The following is a 21,927-nucleotide window of genomic DNA, read 5'->3' as shown; positions in this document are numbered from 1 at the left end:
TGTTTTAAGTAATTTCCAACCCCCCCTCAAAAAAAATAGAGAAATTTTTTTTGCATTTCTACAAGTGATTTCCAACCCCCCCAAAAAATTGTTACCCCCCCCCAAAAAAATTGTGAGAGAAAAATTTTTTTTTCTTGCATTTCTACATGTTTTAGGTGATTTCCAACCCCCCTCCAAAATTAACCCCCCCAATTTCTTTTTTGCATTTCTACATGTTTTAAGTGATTTAACCCCCCCAAAAAAAATTGTTAGAGAAAAATTTTTTTTTTTTTGCATTTCTACATGTTTTCAGTGATTTCCCAACCCCCCAAAAAAATTGTTAGAGAAAATTTTTTTTTTTGCATTTCTACATGTTCTCAGTGATTTCCAACCCCCCCCCCCAAAAAATTGTTAGAGAAAACGTTTTTTTTTTTGCATTTCTACATGTTTTAAGTAATTTCCAACCCCCCCCCCAAAAAAAAATGTTGGAGAAAAGAACTATAACTGTCAGCACTGTTGACATCATATTTAATGAATAAGATATAAGGTTCACTTGAGTGACCCAGCAGTATTGGCGGCGGAGGTTTTGCACTCTCCCGAGTGCTCCCCCTCTAGTTTTACTTTGTTTTCACTCCTTCTGCCCAACTGTCAAACAAAGTTGAAAACCATTCCAACGAGGAAACTTTTTAAAGGGGAACCAAAACGCTCAGACCACCTCGACGCTAATCTATCTCTTGATGCCCTCCAAAATAGATATGATGTGTCTTTTTTCCGATTTCTGAATTACAAAGTCAGTAAATTTGTGATTAAAGGAAGAAATCTTCTTCTTCTTCTTAAGATTATCCGTGACGTCACACCCAGAAGTAGACCACCATGTCCGTATGGTCTCGGGGTTACATGGTGGTACGATTTAACTCAAACGGCGAATAATTTTCGATTTTCCACAAATATGCCGAGTCGATGTGTCCTTGCTGCTTGTATTGTGAAACAAACTGAGATGGTTTCATGTTACACCAACGGCCGAAACACCCGAAGTTTGCCAGAAATTGGACGAGATTTGTCCAAAACACCCGAGTTTGGATCGGGCCTACAAAATGTTCAGGTTCTGTGCTCGGAACATGTTACAGAAAACTATTATGAAACAACAGAAATGGCTAGATCTTTTGGTTATCCACCACGATTAAGCGGAAGAAACAGCTGTCACTCAAAAATGTAACACCATCTTTACCGAGTTACAAGCACAGGTATAAGGACGACTTGAGCGGTGAATCAAACACCTATTGCCATTGCCCAGCAGTTACCACAAGAGCACCCCCCTCCACCATCACCCCACAATGCTGTTCTGTTCTGTTCTGTAAAATGCTGTTCAGAGCAATATGGATTCCAGATGTGACGTCACTGGCAAAATCGAAAGTAGACACTCTGGGGCTTTTTTCAGCACTTTGTGATTGGCAAAAGAATTTCAAAATATTGTTGTGGCCATGGGTACCGAGACACCAGCTTGTCACTGAGGGGGGATTAATCCCCGGTTGTCCTCGGTAGAGGGGGCACCTGGGGCACCGCTCACAATTAACGTTGTGGTACGGTGGGTTGTTTTAAAACCACGAACGCCACCCAGTCAACCACGAGTTCCAGTGTCCACCGTCTAATTATGCCGTTTAACTAGAGGTCACGTGGTTACCTGAGCGGGGAGCACGCCCTCGGCAAAGCACCAATATTATCTGATTAGATTTTAATTTGGGCGGCCGAGCGTTTTAACTACTGGTGCGTGCCGACTATTTTTGGTCAAATCTGTGGGAATTACCTCCCAGTCTATCTCGGTTCAGACAATGCTAGACCAATGGAAGGAAAGGACAAACACGAACAGGTTGGAAATCGACAAATGGTTACTTAATAATAAAATAAATAAATAAAAAGAACTTTTTTTTTGCTGAGGTAAATAAATGAATTTATTTCAAAGCAAAATCAATCAAAATGTCAGGAAAGAGACAAAGAGCAGATGCTTATCGGGGGTTGACTTAATTACAGCTAAACACAGACATGGGTACCCAACAGATCATTCGGGGGGGGGGGAGAATAGTCTTGCTCACCAGAGAGTTGTTGGCCGTGAAGTGAAAACGTCCTGAAATGTGTGCGTGCGTGTCACGTCCGTCGCCAGCACCCAACCTTGCCGTGCACTCTCTCACGAACAGCCTTGAACGCCAGTCGACATCTGGGAGGGCACCGAGATCGTCTGTTGTGGGTTTAGACCCTGGTGCTGGGACACGGGCAGCTTCTCACACTTCACGAAACTGGTGACGTCTAGTGACCCACCCGGTACGTCGGTGACTGACCCGCGCCTCACACGTTGGTGACCGACCCATGCCTCACTCGTCGGCGCTGCTCACACCCACACGCGCACCACACGCTCATTTGCTCACTTGCAGGCTTGCCTGCTTCCTCCTCCTTTTCCTCTCTGGCTTTCTTTCTCGTTCTCTTCTCCCTCCTCTTACTTCTCTCTCCTCTTTTCCTCTCACTTCTCTCAACCTTTTCCTCTCACTTCTCAGAACGGACCTCCAATTCGTTAAACATCTGCGGGCCAACTCCGCAGGCGCAGAGTCCGCCCCAAGCTCACCCGCCCCACTTGCGCACGGTTACCATGAAGACCCGTGCGCTCTCAAAAAAAGCGGGCGTTGGAGCTCGCGAAAAACATGTGCATAAACGTTGCTGAGGAAAAATAAGGGTGTGTGTCAGAGCTCGCGAAAGAATGTTGCTGAGGAAAAATGAGGGCGGGCGTCAGAGCTTGTGAAAGAAATGTGTGTAAACGTGTCTGTCGTAAAGAGAAAAGCTTCCCATAAGAGAGGGGATCTATCCTTTACCCTTCTCAACGCATAACATTTAACATCCCATTAGACATGGGGATGGGGCTAATCTGAACATGCATTTAAGGAAATAACTGTCTGAGGACCTGGATGTGTACATTCATCAAACCGGATTCTGAAATCCGAAACAATATTTTTGCCTTCAAATTAGATCGTGATTAATGATTCTTAATGCTTTTCATTAAAAAAAAAAACGAAATTGCGTTTGGGTTCCCCTTTCAGGATGTTATAAATCACACAAACAACAGGCACTAATAACGAATGTAATGTGTTCGATAAAGTGGTGTAATAGACACTGGTAAAACAGCGGTAAACCTCAATTAAATTATTTATACGCCTTTAAACCTCTTTAAAACTTTATTGAAATAGAATTATATATTTGAACACTGGAAAACAAACCTCCTTCATAATACTTCCAAGAACCATGCTATATAATCCATAGAAGCAAGATATTTTTTGGTCATTACCCCGTGTATACATGATGTCACAACATGGATGCTCCAGGTTTGTGTTCCGTTACCAAACAGCGAGCTAGCGCTTTCCAAGCCAGGCATTCCTGATCAACTGTTTTCAATGGAGTGCTTAAGCTGCTTGGCAAGCACTCTACAAGAAACTTGGTAACTGAACACACCCCTGGTGTCCGTGGAGCTATATGGTGGTAATTGGTGGTTAAGCATTGGGGATGGCGAGCCCGGCGGCGCTTCGGGGCCGCCTGGTGAATGTGCTGACTGAGCTGTTTTGTCGAAGGTGTCAACTTGGGTTGTGTGGTCAGCTTCTTCCTGTCTGGAGTCATGCTGGATGTAGAGTTGGCCACACCAGCACATGTGGACTCGTTCTTGGATCATTGCTAACGTTGGGTGGTTTCCTCCATCTCGTGCTGGAGAGCTGTTCTCGTTGTTGGTGGTTCTTTACTGCAGTTGGGGCAAGGACAAGGAGGCAGTGCTTTGCATGGGTTTTGCGTGGTTTGAGTTGCGTCGAAGACAGCTGCTCGGCTCGTTTCACGATTGGCTTGGACGGCGGCGGGGCTGGCAGGGCACATCCCCTCTTACTTTTTCAAGATAGGCACTGTACTGCTGCTGCCGAAACCATTTTTCTTGTTAAATGGAATTTATATTTTGTATTACCTGTTCGTTTTTCGGATTGTGATTCGTGCCTTTAAAATAGGTGCAATACTGCATAAAAGTACCTTGTGAAACCCATCCATGAAAATGATAATCATGGGGCCAACTGCCCTCCAAAGACCAATATCAATGGATGATGATGATGATGATGATGATGATGATGATGATGAGTGTGGCATGTGAGAGAATGCAGTATCAGGGTGAAGAAGAGGTCGTCGATATGGCCATGTACGATGCCGATTGCTGCTTTGTTTTATGGTGATCAAGAAAGCCTCCATCTCCTAAACTGCAACTCAACGTTGTCTTCGTACAGTGTTTAAGGGTGATGTGTAAGACTGTTTCAGGAGCGCTAAACCTCCGGATTTTTAAATGCTCTTTAAAATCATCATATTTCATTTGAATTGAAGTAGAGACAAAAAACACTGTGTGAGTATCGTATTCTATGAACTCTCTAGTTTATGTAATGCAGTGATGTTGGAAGATTTCCAAACAGATGGAAGATGACCTCGGGGCAAATGACAGAGTGAAAGAGCAGCAGAGCAGGTTTTTAGGACACCTGAACTGATGTCATCCGGACAGTAGCAGAGTCAGAGTCGAGGATTGACAGAAACTTGTCCACATTCTCAGGTGCAAAAAAATACAGAGTCCAGGAGCAGTTAGTTGGGTACAGAGAGTGAGGTGTCAGGGACATAAGATTTGGAAGCAAATCCACAAGATTTGGAAGGGTTGAACAGTTATTGAGAGAATGGGCTGTCGGCCAAGCTCGTCAAACTTGAACTACCTGACTGTTGGGGGTTCTTTAACAGATAAGAGCCTTTTTATAAGCACATGATCAAAAGGAGAAAGGAGAGTTCCTGGAAAAATAAAGAGAACGGAGAAGGGGTATGGTGAGAACATGTCCTCCCAGCAAACGTGAGGCAATGTTTATCTTGTATGTAGACTATTCACAGATATGATTCACAAGGAGGTAGGGTGGCGCTCTACTCTATTAAAATGAACTAATATAAGGTGGATAAGCGATCTGATAATTGGCTAATCTGTGAGGCTTTTTGGGGAAAATGTAGGTTACCTACCACGACCCCATGACTTTGGTGACGTTACATCTGAACTCGAAGGTATATTTAGGTCTTCTCTACATCCACCTGCTGCTTCCATGCTCATTTGTTATGAAATTCCATCACAGGGTTAAAACTTGTGGAAATGTAGCAAGGTGGACAAAGACTGACACTGAGTGAACAATAGCAAACCAGAGGAGGAAGTGTTCAATTTAACAGAGATAGCCCAGGACATCTCCATGGGCCACCACATTTAACAGGTAGTGTGCGGTGGTCATGTTTTTACAAGTGTGTAATATCAGCATCCAAATTAGACAACGTTGTTTCTGCCTTAAACAGCAACATAATAAGGATGTTGTTTCATGAAATTCGTGAACAGGACAAAGAAGTTAACTTTTTTTTTAACCCACGGGGAGGAAGAGGTAAACTAAGCTCCAGGAAGATGCAGACGATAGAACGGTGAGCACAGAAAGTGATGGGATGAGACACATGAGCATGTACCAGTATAGTTGTGGACAAGACGACAGGCTTTTCTGAAACGATATCCCGGCAGGGAAAGGAAGAACAGAAGTGAATTTTGATAGTACAACGTCGTAAACCGCAGGTTCAGGAGATCCGTCAGAAGTTTCACTGCACGTACGTACTCATTTGTTCTGTGGGAAGCACACACCACACACACACACACGCACACACACGCACAAACACGCACACACACACACACACACACACACACACATTCTTAAAAAGACCATGCCCAGATGGAATTCCAAACTTCTCGCTAAAACACCTTCATGCACTCCATAATCACTATGCTAGGACATTCAATGAACTGATCTAAGAGGAAACCACAGTGGATGAGTGGTTCGTAGAAGGAAACACATTTCTCATCCCAAAAATCCGAAGAAACCTAACTTCCTCACAAATACCGGCCAATAACATGCCGACCAACAACATACAAACTTCAAACAGGAATCATTACAGAAATGATGCACCATCACCTGACACAACAAGGATGTTTGGAGGCAGAACAAAAAGGATGTAAGAGAAGTTGTTATGGAACAATTGACCACCTACGACTGTTAGAGTTAGTATACCAGTTGGCCATCTTTGATCAGATCCCAAAATAAAGTTTGGTGCAAGTGTATGCTATCGTGTACTCTGCTTATTCCACGTTTGAACAAAATAGGACCATGCATGACCAAGAAAAGGTTGGCGACATGTTTAACTAACAAAATGACGTGCTGATGTAGGCCATCATTCATTACCTTTGTGCCAAGTTTAAAAAAGATTGGTAAATGCATGTCCGAGAAATGGTTGAGGACGTGTTCAACATCGGGTTTTTTTTTTACAACTAAAACGGTCGCCAGTCGGCCATCTTTGATATGATCTCGAAAAAAAAATTCTTCCATGCCGCTTTGGGAGTGCTTTGTTCTGATTCCTCTATGTCACGAGGGGAGTGCTTCGTTCTGAGCCCTACATGCTGCGGTAGGAGAGCTTCGTTCTGATTCCAATGGGCTGCGGTAGGAGAGCTTCGTTCTGATTCCTACATGCTGATTCTGATGGGAGTACTTCATTCTGATTCCTGCATGCCACTATGGGGGTCAGGTCAGATATGGGAGCATGTGCTATAGCGCATCGCTGCTTTCACTTTCCACCGTTATTCCAGGGGCCTCCGTCTGCCCATCCCCTAGGCAGCTGCCTGGCCTATCCCCATCTCCTTCAGATGCTGATTAACCTGCTGCAACCATGAGGCACGTGGTCAGCCCATCAGCCTCCACACATGGAGCTCCCACGCTGACAGAATCTGGTGAGCAGGATCACTGTCAGGAAAACGAGCCACATGTCCATTCAGCCACAGTTGATGCTTACGGATGATTCAGGTGACAAATCTCATATGGGTCTCTCTCAGCAACCACTTGTTGGACATAAAGTCTGATCAGTGATAGCCAATAATTCAGCTCCCCATTCAGTACCTCGAGGGCCCCCAAAAGGATCTCCAGTCTCCGCAAAGAAAACTGCATCATCTGCGAAATCAGGGTCAGAGATCTTGACATTCCCAAACGATGCACCGTGTGATTACAAACCCCTGTCTCCTGCTATGCGTGGGACCGACTAATAATAATAAGGATAATAGCCTGCCCCCTTTCCCCCTTGCCCCCTTGCCCCCCTCCCCCCACCAGACCACTCTCAGAGTGTTGGGTACACAGGATCACTTTTTATAAAAACACATTTGGTTTCGAGAAACATCTCAAAAACATTTACAAGAAGAAAGAGGGAGGGAAAGCACAAATTGGTAGAAAGTGATGGTACAAAGAGGTGAGTTAAGGGATGAGCAAAAGGTAAATGATGAGCTTGTGCTAAATGATGAGGTGCAGTTCCACTGTTGAAGAGATTAATCAAAAACATTCCTTTAACCAACATGGAAATCAATTGATTAGAGTCATACCACAATCCATCATACATTCATTCACTCATTCACTCTCGATTGTGTGTTAATGTACATATACTCCATCAAACCACAATCCATCATTCATTCATTCAATCACTCACTCTATTGTGTGTTTATGTGCATGTACTCCATCAAACCACAATCCATCATTCACTCTTCACTCTCTATTGTGTGTTCATGAATATGTACTCCATCAAACCACAATCCATTATTCACTCACTCTCTATTGTGAGTTCATGTACATGTACTCCATCAAACCACAATCCATCATTCATTGATTTATTCACTCTCTATTGTGTGTTCATGTACATGTACTCCATCAAACCATAATTCATCATTCATTCATTTATTCACTCTCTATTGTGTGTTCATGTACATGTACTCCATCAAACCATAATTCATCATTCATTCATTCATTCACTCTCCATTGTGTGTTCATGCACATGTACTCCATCAAACCACAATTCATTATTCATTCACTCTCGATTGTGTGTTCATGTACATGTACTCCATCAAACCACAATCCATCATTCATTCACTCTCTATTGTGTGTTCATGTACATGTACTCCATCAAACCACAATCCATCATTCATTCATTTATTCACTCTCTATTGTGTGTTCATGTACATGTACTCCATCAAACCATAATTCATCATTCATTCATTCATTCACTCTCTATTGTGTGTTCATGTACATGTACTCCATCAAACCATAATCCATCATTCATTCATTTATTCACTCATCTGTTGTGTATTCACCCTCAAAGACAATCTTTCCCACACAGTCTCTACATTTGGCTTTTACGGCCTCTTTCTTCATTCCTCTCTGTCTCTCTATCTCTCCATTTCCTCTCCTTCATCATTCCTTCATCTGTTCTTTCTTTCTCAGGGAGGTTTCTTTGTATTCACCATCCTTTCTCGTTTCTCGGTTCTTTTGATTCGAGTCAACAGTTTGGCCTTTGTCGTGAAGACACCAAATGTGGTGCAGCTCTGTGTAAGAATGCGTCATTGATCAAAACTTTACACACTCATACGACCATTTCATTCACGTTGACCGTTTGGTGTGGTGTTCCATGGTACCACCCTGTAGAGATCTTTCTTTTCGAGTAGAACTCATGTGTCTTCACTTTCACATTGAGTCCCACCGGGCACAGACTCGAGATATGAGCGATGATTTATCAATAGATCAGAACCCCATGAAGATCGAAAGTCCTAAACACATGTTCGTTTACGAAGACAAAGTGAGTCATGTGGTTAATGGTAAAAGGTTCGTTTCTGGTCTTGTTAATGCCACTGTACCTTTTAGTCTGACAGTGGGTTTGGCGGCTGAAGGCACATCTCATGAGACTGTCCAGTGTAAGAAGACTCAAATCTTCGTAAACGTCGAAAACAGCACCAGGACCCACTTTCTGGTCCCATTTGTCCTGTGTACAACATGAGGTGAGGGGAGGTGGAACAGAACATGTCCCTAGAGCCAATAATATAGTCGCTCAAATATCCACCATCTCAAGTTCCCAGCACCTCGAGCCAAGTCCACCCAGCACCCTGAGCCAAGTGCGCCCGGCACCCCGAGCCTAGTCCGCCCGGCACCCCGAGCCTAGTCCGCCCGGCACCCCGAGCCTAGTCCGCCCGGCACCCCGAGCCAAGTGCGCCCGGCACCCCGAGCCTAGTCCACCCGGCACCCCGAGCCTAGTCCGCCCGGCACCCCGAGCCTAGTCCGCCCGGCACCCCGAGCCTAGTCCGCCCGGCACCCCGAGCCTAGTCCGCCCGGCACCCCGAGCCTAGTCCGCCCGGCACCCCGAGCCGAGTCCGCCCGGCACCCCGAGCCTAGTCCGCCCGGCACCCCGAGCCTAGTCCGCCCGGCACCCAGAGCCTAGTCCGCCCGGCACCCCGAGCCAAGTGCGCCCGGCACCCCGAGCCTAGTCCGCCCGGCACCCCGAGCCTAGTCCGCCCGGCACCCCGAGCCTAGTCCGCCCGGCACCTCGAGCCAAGTCCGCCCGGCACCCTGAGCCAAGTCCGCCCGGCACCCTGAGCCAGGTCTGCCCGGCACCCTGAACAGGTCAAGATCAAGGATAACATAATTAACTGTCCATGTCATATAAATTGGTTTAGCATTCACTGACAATCCAATGGCCCTTATTCAGATGCCGTCACCGGTCACGTGATTGTGGCAGCTTCGCCATATTGAGTGGCAAGAAAGTATTACCGTGTCCATAACAACCGATAGTCTCCACTTCAACTATACCGTTATTTCCAAGCAAGCGATTTTTTTTTTCTGCAAATGGGTAAGAGTTGTTGTGCCCCGGGATGTACTCAGCGATATACTAAAGGCTCTGGAGTGCAGTTTTACCGTTTTCCTGCCAAAGTACACTGACGAAATCTTTGGATATCGGTTCTGAGAAGAGAAAAATGGCGACCTGGCGAACATGACTGGTTGTGTAGCCTTCATTTTGTCTCCGGTATGTAACTAATTTCTAATACGTTATTTCAGTAGTTGGTTTTAAATAACTGGTGGTTACAAATTAGTCTGATTTGTATCATTAAAATGCATTATATCCCTTGTTTTATTGACAGAATGAGATAGGCTAGATCTGACTTGTTTCCTCGAAACTTGTCTTATTGCTATTACATCGCAGATTAAATTAAATAGTTTGTCAGTATCATGTCTCCTTTTACTTGTGCATTTCTTGAGCTTAATCTCTGTTTTGTTTTCTTAGGAAAAAAAAGCAACGATCCGCTTCATCCGGACTATGTGCCCCGTGTCTTTCAACATGTCGAGCCAACTAAATTGGAACAGCTGAAGCGAAATTTAGACAGGTAGGCCTTAGACATATATCGATGTTTTCAAATGTGGATTCTGTTAATATTACAGTTGCCACAGTCATTTGTCTTTGTGTTAAGTAATAAGTTAAATCCTATTTGGCTTTGCTGGAATGGCACTGTTTTCCTTTTTAATTGCATGTATATTTCTATATATATATATATATATTATATATATATATTATATATATATATATATATATATATATATATATATATATATATATATATATATATATATATATATATATATATATATATATATATATATATATATATATATATATATATATATATATATATTGTATATAGACCTGCAAATGTCCCAAAATAAAATATCAGTATTTTCTTGTTAAAGGAGGATTATAGTTGTTCTTCTGATGGTATTATGATTGGATCATGGTGCTTATTTTATCACAACATCTTATCATAACGGCTACACGTGCGTGGTTGCCATGATTTTTTGCCACTCAATATGGCGGAGCCTTACCTTCCGCTGTGACGTCACTCGCTTAGTGCATAAAGACTATAAAAGAGAACATTCAATAACATTTTAACAAACATCAGGAAAAATCAATGTATTGTTGCGAATCTGGAAGCCATGAGCACACAACATTCAGGTTCCTATAGCGCAGTTATTGTGGTAAGTACGTGTTTTCAGTTAGGGTCCCGTCCCTTGTTTAATGGGTGATTAAATGTAAATGCGCTGTGCGTTGTTTTAATGATTAGGATTTTTACGCCCCTTATAACAACAACAACACACCTTCACCTTGCTTCCTCGCATCAATGCCATTGTCTTCCTGTGTTCGACCACGTACGTGGGTGGGGTTTGCTCAGCCACCAGAGCTCCGACTCTGCCCCGGAGAGATGGAATGTTCCCCTCGACCAATGGGAGGCGTGAGACACCACAGACATCGACTTTCTCACTATCCCCGGACCAACGGGAGGCGAGACGTCTCCGACGGTGATCCTCCCCATGACACCCCACCCCGCAGGATAATTGCCATATAAGAAACGCCAGGGCCTTGGAAGAGTCAGTCAGAGTCAGGCATGAACGGCAGTGTCAGTGTCAGTGTTGAGCGTCTGGTCTGGTCGGCTTGGCAGTGATCGGGTTCGAGGTTCTGGAGATTGACTCGTCGGGTCTGGTCGGCTTGGCAGTGATCATGTTCGAGGTTCTGGAGATCGACTCGTCTGGTCTGGTCGGCTTGGCAGTGATCGGGGTCGAGGTTCCGGAGATCGACTCGTCTGGTCTGGTCGGCTTGGCAGTGATCGGGTTCGAGGTGCCGGAGATTGACTCGTCTGGTCTGGTCGGCTTGGCAGTGTTTGGGTTCGAGGTGCTGGAGACTCGTCTGGTCTGGTCGGCTTGGAGTGCTCGGGTCGTCTCTCGTCTCGTCCACCTGGCGTCCGATGCTTTTTGCTTGGAGTGGCATCGTGTTGCGGGTTCGAGTCCCGTCGAGGCGGATCGTCGAAGACCACACGAGGTGGACATGTCCAAGCGCAGGCTCTGGTCGCTAGCTCACCTATCCTCAAGCTGGAGGTCTTCAATAAAGACCATTGGGGTCCATTTCTGTGTGTGTCTGTGTGTGGGCCTGTCTTTAAGTAGCAATTGTTAAGTGCCCTGTACATTGCCTGCATTTATCAATAGTCGTAATAACTCTGCCCTGACGTGCCCCCTTATCCCCACATATTGTATAAATCCCCATTTGTTAAATGTTTTCAGCTCGTTCCTGTCCATTCTTGCATTGACTGAGCGTGTCGCGTGCTGGGGAATTAGCAGGCCACTACTGTGGTCATTGTAACCGGATAATCGGACCGACGGTACTCGGCGATTAAACCGCTCAGATCGCACACGCAACGAGCGCGCTAAGCGGCTCGTTTCGTACGAGTTCAGTCGAGGGTGAATTTCCCCGTTATATTCCCTGCGTGGATACTTAGGTATATAGAAATTTGGCTATTCACCCTATTCCACGCGGGTGACCTGTTGGCGATCTTCGGTCCAGTCAGGACCCGTGGGCTCCGGACTTCTCTGGAGTGACGACAAATTCCGGGCGATCGGTCGAGCAGACGCTGCTGCTCCATCTCGCAGTCGTGCTCGCGGCCGACGTACGGCCGCACAACAGTATATCCTCATAAGCACAACTTATATTTTGCATAAAACCAAACGAAGGATGGGTGGAACGGAGTAAAAGGTAAAAGGATTGCTACAAATGATTGTCCAAAATGACAGATGTAACGTATGTAGAACACAGGTAGTAAACAATATAAAGTACAATGTGCTGTCCACACGTGGTTTACACATTACCAGCAGCTGGTACACAGAGTGTGCAATGAGCTGTGCATAATCCTTGAGGATGTCGTAATGGAAGGCTGGTGTGAGGAGTCTTCTTCGTGGATACCAGGGTGCAGGAGGGAGAGTGATGAGACCTTGACCTAGGAGGGATGTGCGAGTACACGACGTTGAGGGAAGAGAGTGTGAGTAATAAATCAAGGGAATCTCTTGGTCTTTCATCTAAGGATAGACAGACAAACATTCAATCAAATGCACATATATAGGTCCACACTGAGAGAACGCACCCATCATGAGGGTCCACCCAAGCACATATCTCAAGGGTCCTCCCATATACACACTGAGAGGATGCACCAATCTGTATTGTCGACCCATACACACACCCAACTGGAGGGTTCACCCAAGCACACACCTCGAGGATCTATTCACCGAGAAGATCCACCAACACACACACACACACACACACACACACACACACACACACACACACACACACACACACACACACACACACACACACACACACACACACACACACACACCTTGAAGATGCACTCAAATATAGACTGTCCAACCACACCTAGAGGGTGCACCGAAGACCCACCAAGATCATTCATTGCCATCTATGTGACGATCCCACAGGATCAGTGAGAGAATGTGATCCAAAGTCATTGACCTGAACAAATTTACCAATTCATCCAAGTGAAGATAACAAGGTGTGATTAGAAAGATGTACAAAGACACTTGTTGATTGTGGATAGACAAGTAAAAGGAACAACAGTTGTACAATGTGTGAAAAATAAAGGACATATGACGTGTTTCTCCATACCTATCCAAGGCTCAATGAACTGGTAATCAACTTTGTTCTTTGGACCTGAGAACGAGGGAGAGAGAGGGGAAGAGAGAGAGAGAGAGGGGGGGGGGAGAGAGAGGGGGAGAGAGTGGGAGAGTGACAGAGTGAGTGAGAGAGATGCAAAAGAAAAGGAATAAGTGGCTCGGTGTATTACGAAAAAGGTAATAAAGTGAGGATGAGTACATGTGTGCTCGGTGTATAACTAACCAGGTAACAAAGTGAGGATGAGTGCATGTGTGCTCGGTGTATAACTAACCAGGTAACAAAGTGAGGATGAGTGCATGTGTGCTCGATGTGTAACTAACCAGGTAACAAAATGAGGATGACTGCATGTTTGCTCGGTGTACAACTAACCAGGTAACAAAGTGAGGATGAGTGCATGTGTGTTCGGTGTATAACTAACCAGGTAACAAGGTGAGGATGAGTACATGTGTGCTCGGTGTATAACTAACCAGGTAACAAAGTGAGGATGAGTGCATGTGTGCTTGGTGTATAACTAACCAGATAACAAGGTGAGGATGAGTGCATGTGTGCTTGGTGTATAACTAACCAGGTAACAAAGTGAGGATGAGTGCAAGTGTGCTCGGTGTATAACTAACCAGGTAACAAGGTGAGGATGAGTACATGTGTGCTCGGTGTATAACTAACCAGGTAACAAAGTGAGGATGACTGCATGTGTGCTCGCTGTATAACTAACCAGGTAACAAAGTGAGGATGAGTACATGTGTGCTCGGTGCATAACTAACCAGGTAACAAGGTGAGGATGAGTACATGTGTGCTTGGTGTGGAACTAACTAGGGAACAAAGTAAGGATGAGTACATGTGTGATCGGTGTATAACTAACCAGGTAACAAGGTGAGGATGAGTACATGTGTGCTTGGTGTGTAACTAACCAGGTAATAAAGTGAGGATGAGTACATGTGTGCTCGGTGTATAACTAACCAGGTAACAAAGTGAGGATGACTGCATGTGTGCTCGGTGTACAACTAACCAGGTAACAAAGTGAAGATGAGTGCAAGTGTGCTTGGTGTATAACTAACAAGGTGAGGATGAGTACATGTGTGCTTGTTGTGTAACTAACCAGGTAAGAAAGAGAGGATGAGTACATGTGTGATCGGTGTATAACTAACCAGGTAACAAATTGAGGATGACTGAATGTGTGCTCGGTGTAAAACTAACCAGGTAACAAAGTGAGGATGAGTACATGTGTGCTCGTTGTATAAATAACCAGGTAACAAGGTGAGGATGAGTACATGTGTGCTTGGTGTGTAACTAACCAGGAAATAAAGTGAGGATGAGAACATGTGTGCTTGTTGTGTGACTAATCAGGTAATAAAGTGAGGATGAGTACACATGTGCTTGCTGTGTGACTAACCAGGTAATAAAGTGAGGATGAGTACACGTGTGCTTGCTGTGTGACTAACCAGGTAATAAAGTGAGGATGAGTACACGTGTGTTTGGTGTGTAACTAACCAGGTAACAAAGTGAGGATGAGTACACGTGTGTTTGGTGTGAAACCAACCAGGTAACAAAGTGAGGATGACTGCATGTGTGCTCGGTGTTTAACTAACCAGGTAACAAAGTGAGGATGAGTAGATGTGTGCTCGGTGTATAACTAACCAGGTAACAAGGTGAGGATGAGTACTTGTGTGCTTGGTGTGTAACGAACCAGGTAACAAAGTGAGGATGAGTACATGTGTGTTTCGTGTGTCACTAACCAGGAAATACTGTGAGGATGAGTACACGTGTGCTTGCTGTGTGACTAACCAGGTAATAAAGTGAGGATGAGTACATGTGTGCTCGGTGTAACAAAGTGCGATTGAATACATGTGTGTTTGGTGTGAAACTAACCAGGTAACAAAGTGAGGATGAGTACACGTGTGTTCGGTGTGTAACTAACCAGGTAATAAAGTGAGGATGAGTACACGTGTGCTTGCTGTGTGACTAACCAGGTAATAAAGTGAGGATGAGTACATGTGTGCTTGCTGTGTGACGAACCAGGTAATAAAGTGAGGATGAGTACACGTGCGTTTGGTGTGAAACCAACCAGGTAACAAAGTGAGGATGAGTACACATGTGTTTGGTGTGTAACTAACCATGTAATAAAGTGAGGATGAGTACACGTGTGCTTGCTGTGTGACTAACTAGGTAATAAAGTGAGGATGAGCACACGTGTGTTTGGTGTGAAACCAACCAGGCAACAAAGTGAGGATGAGTACACGTGTGTTTGGTGTGTAACTAACCAGGTAACAAAGTGAGGATGAGTACAAAGTGATGATGAGTACATGTATAACTAACCAGGTAACAAAGTGAGGATGACTGCCTGTGTGCTCGGTGTATAACTAACCAGGTAACAAGGTGAGGATGAGTACTTGTGTGCTTGGTTTGTAACTAACCAGGTAACAAAGGGAGGATGAGTACATGTGTGTTTGGTGTGTAACTAACCAGGAAATAAAGTGAGGATGAGTACACGTGTGCTTGCTGTGTGACTAACCAGGTAATAAAGTGAGGATGGGTACATGTGTGCTCGGTGTAACTAACCAGGTAACAAAGTGAGATTGAGTGCATGTGTGTTTGGTGTGAAACCAACCAGGTAACAAAGTGAGGATGAGTACATGTGTGTTTGGTGTGTAACTAACCAGGAAATAAAGTGAGGATGAGTACACGTGTGCTTGCTGTGTGACGAACCAGGTAATACAGTGAGGATGAGTACACGTGTGTTTGGTGATTAACTAACCAGGTAATAAAGTGAGGATGAGTACACGTGTGCTTGCTGTGTGACTAACCAGGTAATAAAGTGAGGATGAGTACATGTGTGTTTGGTGTGAAACCAACCAGGTAACAAAGTGAGGATGAGTACACGTGTGTTTGCTGTGTAACTAACCAGGTAATAAAGTGAGGATGAGTACACGTGTGCTTGCTGTGTGACTAACCAGGTAATAAAGTGAGGATGAGGACACGTGTGTTTGGTGTGTAACTAACCAGGTAATAAAGTGAGGATGAGGACACGTGTGTTTGGTGTGTAACTAACCAGGTAATAAAGTGAGGATGAGTACACGTGTGCTTGCTGTGTGACTAACCAGGCAATAAAGTAAGGATGAATACACGTGTGCTTGCTGTGTAACTAACCAGGTAATAAAGTGAGGATGAGTACACGTGTGCTTGCTGTGTGATTAACCAGGTAATAAAGTGAGGATGAGTACACGTGTGCTTGCTGTGTGACTAACCAGGTAATAAAGTGAGGATGAGTACATGTGTGTTTGGTGTGTAACCAACCAGGTAATAAAGTGAGGATGAGGACACGTGTGTTTGGTGTGTAACTAACCAAGTAATAAAGTGAGGATGAGTACACGTGTGCTTGCTGTGTGACTAACCAGGCAATAAAGTAAGGATGAATACACGTGTGCTTGCTGTGTAACTAACCAGGTAATAAAGTGAGGATGAGTACACGTGTGCTTGCTGTGTGATTAACCAGGTAATAAAGTGAGGATGAGTACACGTGTGCTTGCTGTGTAACCAACCAGGTAACAAAGTGAGGATGAGTACACGTGTGTTTGGTGTGTAACTAACCAAGTAATAAAGTGAGGATGAGTACACGTGTGCTTGCTGTGTGACTTACCAGGTAATAAAGTGAGGATGAGTACATGTGTGCTTGCTGTGCAACTAACCAGGTAAAGTGAGCACTGTGCGGATGTAGGATGGATTTGTGATGGTGAGGCTGAAGAATTGAATCCCAAACCGTATACGATGTGCCCCAGAGTAATCCAGTGACCAGGTGTACAGTTTGTGCAACATTTGTGACTGCGGATGCAGCTGTAAAAAAACAAAACGAACAATAAAAGGGGAATCAGAGATTGCAGACCCTCACCAGAACTTGTTTTGTGTGGTGTTCGTGTATTTTTGTGTCGTGTATGTTATGTGGCGTTCATATACTGGTGTGTTCCGTCATTAGTAATCGATAAAACTAGAACTGTCACTTTATAACTGCTGGCAGTGATGACCGGGTACCAAGATACCCTGCTTTGACTGAACACCTGACCCTGACACATTACGTTTTTTTTTGTTATTCAATTGAATTCAGAATGGAATTAAAATAAATTCAACTCAAATCAAATGGAAGACAAAATTGGTACATTACTGCATTGCAGTAATCGGAAGGAACCCGAGCAAGCAGAAAGCAAAGACGGAGTCCTCAGGAGGGACCTCGATAGGATTTGTGTTTCAGCTGTCACTCCTCCACCCTCAAACCAATCTCGATGCAGCCAAGTGAACCTTATTCAAAAAATAAATAAATAAATAAAAATGAACCCAGATCAAAAATTAAATAATTCTGGCTGCTCGACCATGTGTCTGATCAAGTTAAAATTTAAAACATATATTCCCCATCCCGACTGCAGGAGATGATAATTTTGAAGTTTCACGTCGATTGAGGAAGCGGTTCAAGAAAAAGTTTTTTTTTTTAATCCAATATGGCAGCCAGACCATATGAAATAAATTATTCGTGAATACTCTGATATATTCAAGGTTTGGGGAAGATCGTGTGAAGTTTCCCTTCGATCTGTCCAGCTGTTCTGGAGAAGAAGATTTTATACAAGTTTTTGGGTAAATCCAATATGGCTGCAAAAACATGTGACCTATGATGTCATATGTGTGAACATTTTGTTCCTCATGGATAGGCGGCCATATATGTAATGTTTCACCTCAATCTGTTCAGCCGTTTCAGAGATTTTTGAAGGTTAAAAAAAACCAAAAACAATATAGCTGCCGAATCACGTGACGAATCACGTCATCAGTTCTTTTTCTGTGAACAAATTTATCCCAGGATGACCCTCAAAAACTTTCATTCTGATTGGATGTAATGTTATCCATATGCAAGTATGAGATCACGACAAAGGCACCTATGACGTCATTTTAAAAAATCACACTTATTTCCCATGAAGCGTACTTGCCGTGTGCCAAGATTCAATTTTTTCCCTGGTGCGGTTTCAGAGATAGCGATCAAAAGTTTTTCTGGTTTTCCAACATGGATGCCACACCATGTGACCTATGATGCTGTACTCGTCATTAAAACATTCGAGAAGCATTGTCGCTCCGATGGTGTAAATCTTTTCTCAATCTGATAAGTGGTTGCGGAGAAAAACATTAAAGTTCTTTGCGGACAAACAAACAGACAGACAAAACAAGAAGAAGACGTCGTGCATCACACAATACTTGCAAAATCCATAAAACAAATTTGACCTCAAAAATAATTGGTGATTGAATTTAGTAAGATGATATGCAAATCCTGTTCAAATTTCAAGTCAACAGGAGGAAAAATGAGGATTTTAGAAATTCCAGCTTAGTTGTTGACCTTTGCACTATGTTGACCTTTTGGTCTATGTTGACCTCAAAAATAATTGGTGGTTGAATTCAGTAAGATCATATGAAAATCCTGTTCAAATTTGTGAATCAGATGAAAATTGAGAATTTTAGAAATTTGTTGACCTTTGGCCTATGTTGACCTTTTGACCTCAAAAACAATCGGCTTCTTCCTTATGACAAACTCTACCATGTGGTGAAGTTTCGTGGAGATCAGTTTAAAATTTTAACCTGCAGGTGATAAACAGACAAACAGAATAAGAAAATTGACTGACCAATATACTTGAAAAAAATCTTCGATTTTGCAAATAACAAACGAACCCAAATACAACACCCTCACCTTTGGCGAGGGTTTTGAAACCAATTTTGAGGGTTAAGGCATTATTTATTGATCGGTGGTGCCTCAGATATGGGTCATGTTCCTCTGGTGTGGACACAACCTACCTCCAACAGGTGGCCAAATAGCCAATGGCTCGGCGGTCCTGGGAAGGTGGCGATGAGATGCAAGTTGGCGCGTACTGCCAATAGCAGACGAACTGCGTGCAGCGATGCGAACACTGTGACGGTCCCAATGAATACTCCGAGTATTGCTGGAAAGAGAAATTAGATCAGCCTATATTACTGGTGGTCGTAATTTAGCTCTTTCATGAGCCTTGACTTTGCTAAAAATAAGCAAACAAATAAATTACAAAACGTCCTCATCGTGGTACATTTTCCTGCTGAACCAACACAAACATCGTCACATATCACACCAACATTTCCCTGTGTTTATGGACTGTGCGGTGTGCTGTTCATTGTTATCTCCATACATGTGTTACAGAAAGTGGAATAAATCTCTCCCAGGTCGTAGGTCGTGTGTGTGTGTGTGTGTGTGTGTGTGTGTGTGTGTGTGTGTGTGTGTGTGTGTGTGTGTGTGTGTGTGTGTGTGTGTGTGTGTGTGCGTGCGTGTGTGTTTGTGTGTGTGTGTGATCACGATCCATGCATATCTGCGTGCCGCCGCCACCAGTCATCATCTCCACAAGCGGTCCCACCGAAGCTCAGCCCCATCAATCCATGGCGAGAGGGACAAAGTGCACCGATTTGAGAGGGTCAACAACGCGCATCAAGCTGCATGGCTAATCCACGTCCCAAACACCTTGGCCTCACCAATGTTGATATATGCAGTTTCATCACCGAAGCTGTTATATTCAGTTACCTCACTGAAGCTGTTATATTCAGTTACCTCACTGAAGCTGTTATATTCAGTTACCTCACCGAAGCTGTTATATTCAGTTACCTCACCGAAGGTGTTATATTATACTCACCGAAGACGCTCGAAGCTCGGTCCCACCCTCAACAGGATTAAGCCCTCCAAGCTGCATGGCTAGGCCACGTCCTAAACGCATATCGATCACGTATGTACGTGGTGGTCAGCCTCATGGTAGCCGCCACAGCTGCAGGCCAAGGCCACATTGCAAACACATGGCGAAACCTGCGTAGGCCTCTTTCTCACCAAAGCTGCTGCCCTCGTCACGGTCTTCGCTCCCATCAAACATGTTATTCGGCGCCTTTGGGTCCCATCAGTCCACGTAGCAGTAGAAGGAGGCAGCAAAGCATGCCATGCCACCACCCCTTCACCACCATCGTGTGTGTGTGTGTGTGTGTGTGTGTGTGTGTGTGTGTGTGTGTGTGTGTGTGTGTGTGTGTGTGTGTGTGTGTGTGTGTGTGTGTGTGTGTGTTCTTCAAGGCAGTGTTTCAGACCCACTCCTGTTCCTTATCTGTATTAATAATCTCTTCGATGTTCTGTAAAACTCTCTTCACATTTGTAGTTGACTCCACACCGAGTTGTGCAGTACCCCACCTCCCTGCTATAAGACAGACAGCAGCTGCATCTCTCTCCAATGATCTGGAAATGATTCGACATTTATTTGATGAATGGAACTTGTCCTTCAACCCTGAAAAATCTGAAAGTGGAGTCACTCTCTGTTGCTCCAAAATGATCGTCAAACCAACTCACTTGGTCATCCACTGGAAGAGGTTTGGTTTCTTTCATTTCTAAGCCTCACCATCAGCAATGACCATCCCTGGGATGACCACGGAGGAAACCAGGCCTCGAAACCCACCCATAGACTGAATATTCTCTGATTTTTTCCAAGGAAACACTTGTATCAACATCGTTGCTCAGTGTACAAGGCCTTTGTCCATAGCTCAGTGGAGGACTGCTCTCGCTACATATGTGCTGGCACTCCAGCATCACATCCGTCTCTCTTGGATTCTATGGAATCTAAAACTCTCAACATTATTGGAATCTCTCGTGATGAGGCCGAAGCTCAAGGTCTGTTCCTCTTACATCACAGGCAGGTCGGTGCTATCTCTGTTTTCTACCGTCTATTCTTGAACATTGCTTCCTCCACTCTCTTAGTCGTCCTATCCTCCCTTTCTGGATGCCCGTGTTCTTCCATTAACCCCCTCCTGGTTAAAGTTCCAAAATACAGGCTGACTGAACACCTCAACTCTTTTATTCCTCAATTCTGCGGGTGTGGATCCGCCTTCCAGAGGCTGTTCTTTTCCACTCTTGTCTTCCCTTCATTGCTTTAAGCAAGCAATACACCGACACTTCATGTTGTTCCCCATCATGACCAATGAACTTTATGACCCCCATTAACCCTTCCTAACCCAACCATCTTGCTGGTTAATGTGTTTCCTTGCCTCCTTTCCAGGGCCTGTCCGAGATCAAATGATACCCCAGGTAAGGAGTGTCTTCGGTGTCCCCTCTCTGTTTGTTCAACTTTTGAATAGAGTACCTTATGAGGGGGTAGCGAAGGCAGGTAGTGCTGAAGGGGTAGCGAAGGCAGGTAATTGTAATGTATTATTATATTTACACATGTGGTAACCGTCTAGTTATATAATATTATATTAAATTTACACATTTGGTAACTGTCACGTTCTGTGAAGCTACTGCCATGCGCATGCGCAGTGTGCGTCTCCCTGGCAATAAACGTGGAGCTTCCACTTTTGTGGTGTCTGGCCTTTCACCGCGTTATCCTTCGGATTCGCCACAGTAACCGTGTCGTTATAATATTGTATTATATTTACGCAGATGGTAACCATCTAGTTTTAATATGACATTATATTTACACATATGGTAACCGTGTAGTTATAATA

The 21,927-nt window shown here is 44.3% G+C and overlaps 1 protein-coding gene and 1 long non-coding RNA gene across 7 annotated transcripts in view; one reads left to right on the top strand and one right to left on the bottom strand.

Annotated features, from left to right (window-relative positions):
- Positions 1–21,927, bottom strand: part of LOC147011303 (cytochrome P450 4B1-like) — an 85,184-nt gene that overhangs the window by 52,823 nt on the left and 10,434 nt on the right. For 3 of the 5 annotated variants that reach the window (XM_085857156.1, XM_085857160.1, XM_085857157.1), the window contains 6 exons: positions 19,228–19,373; positions 17,094–17,238; positions 13,402–13,446; positions 12,588–12,715; positions 8,765–8,889; positions 5,518–5,669 (listed from right to left, as the gene is read on the bottom strand). In XM_085857156.1, the coding sequence (XP_085713282.1) occupies positions 5,518–5,669; positions 8,765–8,889; positions 12,588–12,715; positions 13,402–13,446; positions 17,094–17,238; positions 19,228–19,373 (741 nt within the window). Of the gene's footprint in view, positions 1–2,069; positions 2,192–5,517; positions 5,670–8,764; positions 8,890–12,587; positions 12,716–13,401; positions 13,447–17,093; positions 17,239–19,227; positions 19,374–21,927 lie in introns of all 5 variants that reach the window. The other 2 variants (XM_085857159.1, XM_085857161.1) reach the window with 2 other exon arrangements.
- The window catches only part of LOC147011305 (uncharacterized), a 54,373-nt gene that overhangs the window by 32,415 nt on the left and 31 nt on the right, over positions 1–21,927 (top strand). Inside the window, exons 2-4 of one of the 2 annotated variants that reach the window (XR_015051704.1) lie at positions 4,155–4,283; positions 10,183–10,282; positions 21,483–21,927. The exon at positions 21,483–21,927 is cut by the window's right edge and continues 31 nt beyond it. This is a non-coding gene — a long non-coding RNA (uncharacterized LOC147011305). Of the gene's footprint in view, positions 1–4,154; positions 4,291–10,182; positions 10,407–21,482 lie in introns of those variants that run through there. The other variant, XR_015051705.1, reaches the window with a different exon arrangement.

Source organism: Eptatretus burgeri, chromosome 15 (assembly GCF_056783735.1).
Source record: "Eptatretus burgeri isolate ZD-2024b chromosome 15, Ebu_testis_v1, whole genome shotgun sequence".
Lineage (NCBI taxonomy): Eukaryota > Metazoa > Chordata > Myxini > Myxiniformes > Myxinidae > Eptatretus > Eptatretus burgeri.
The sequence above is the reverse complement of the archived record's forward strand: the minus strand, read 5'-3'. Positions and strand labels throughout refer to the sequence as shown.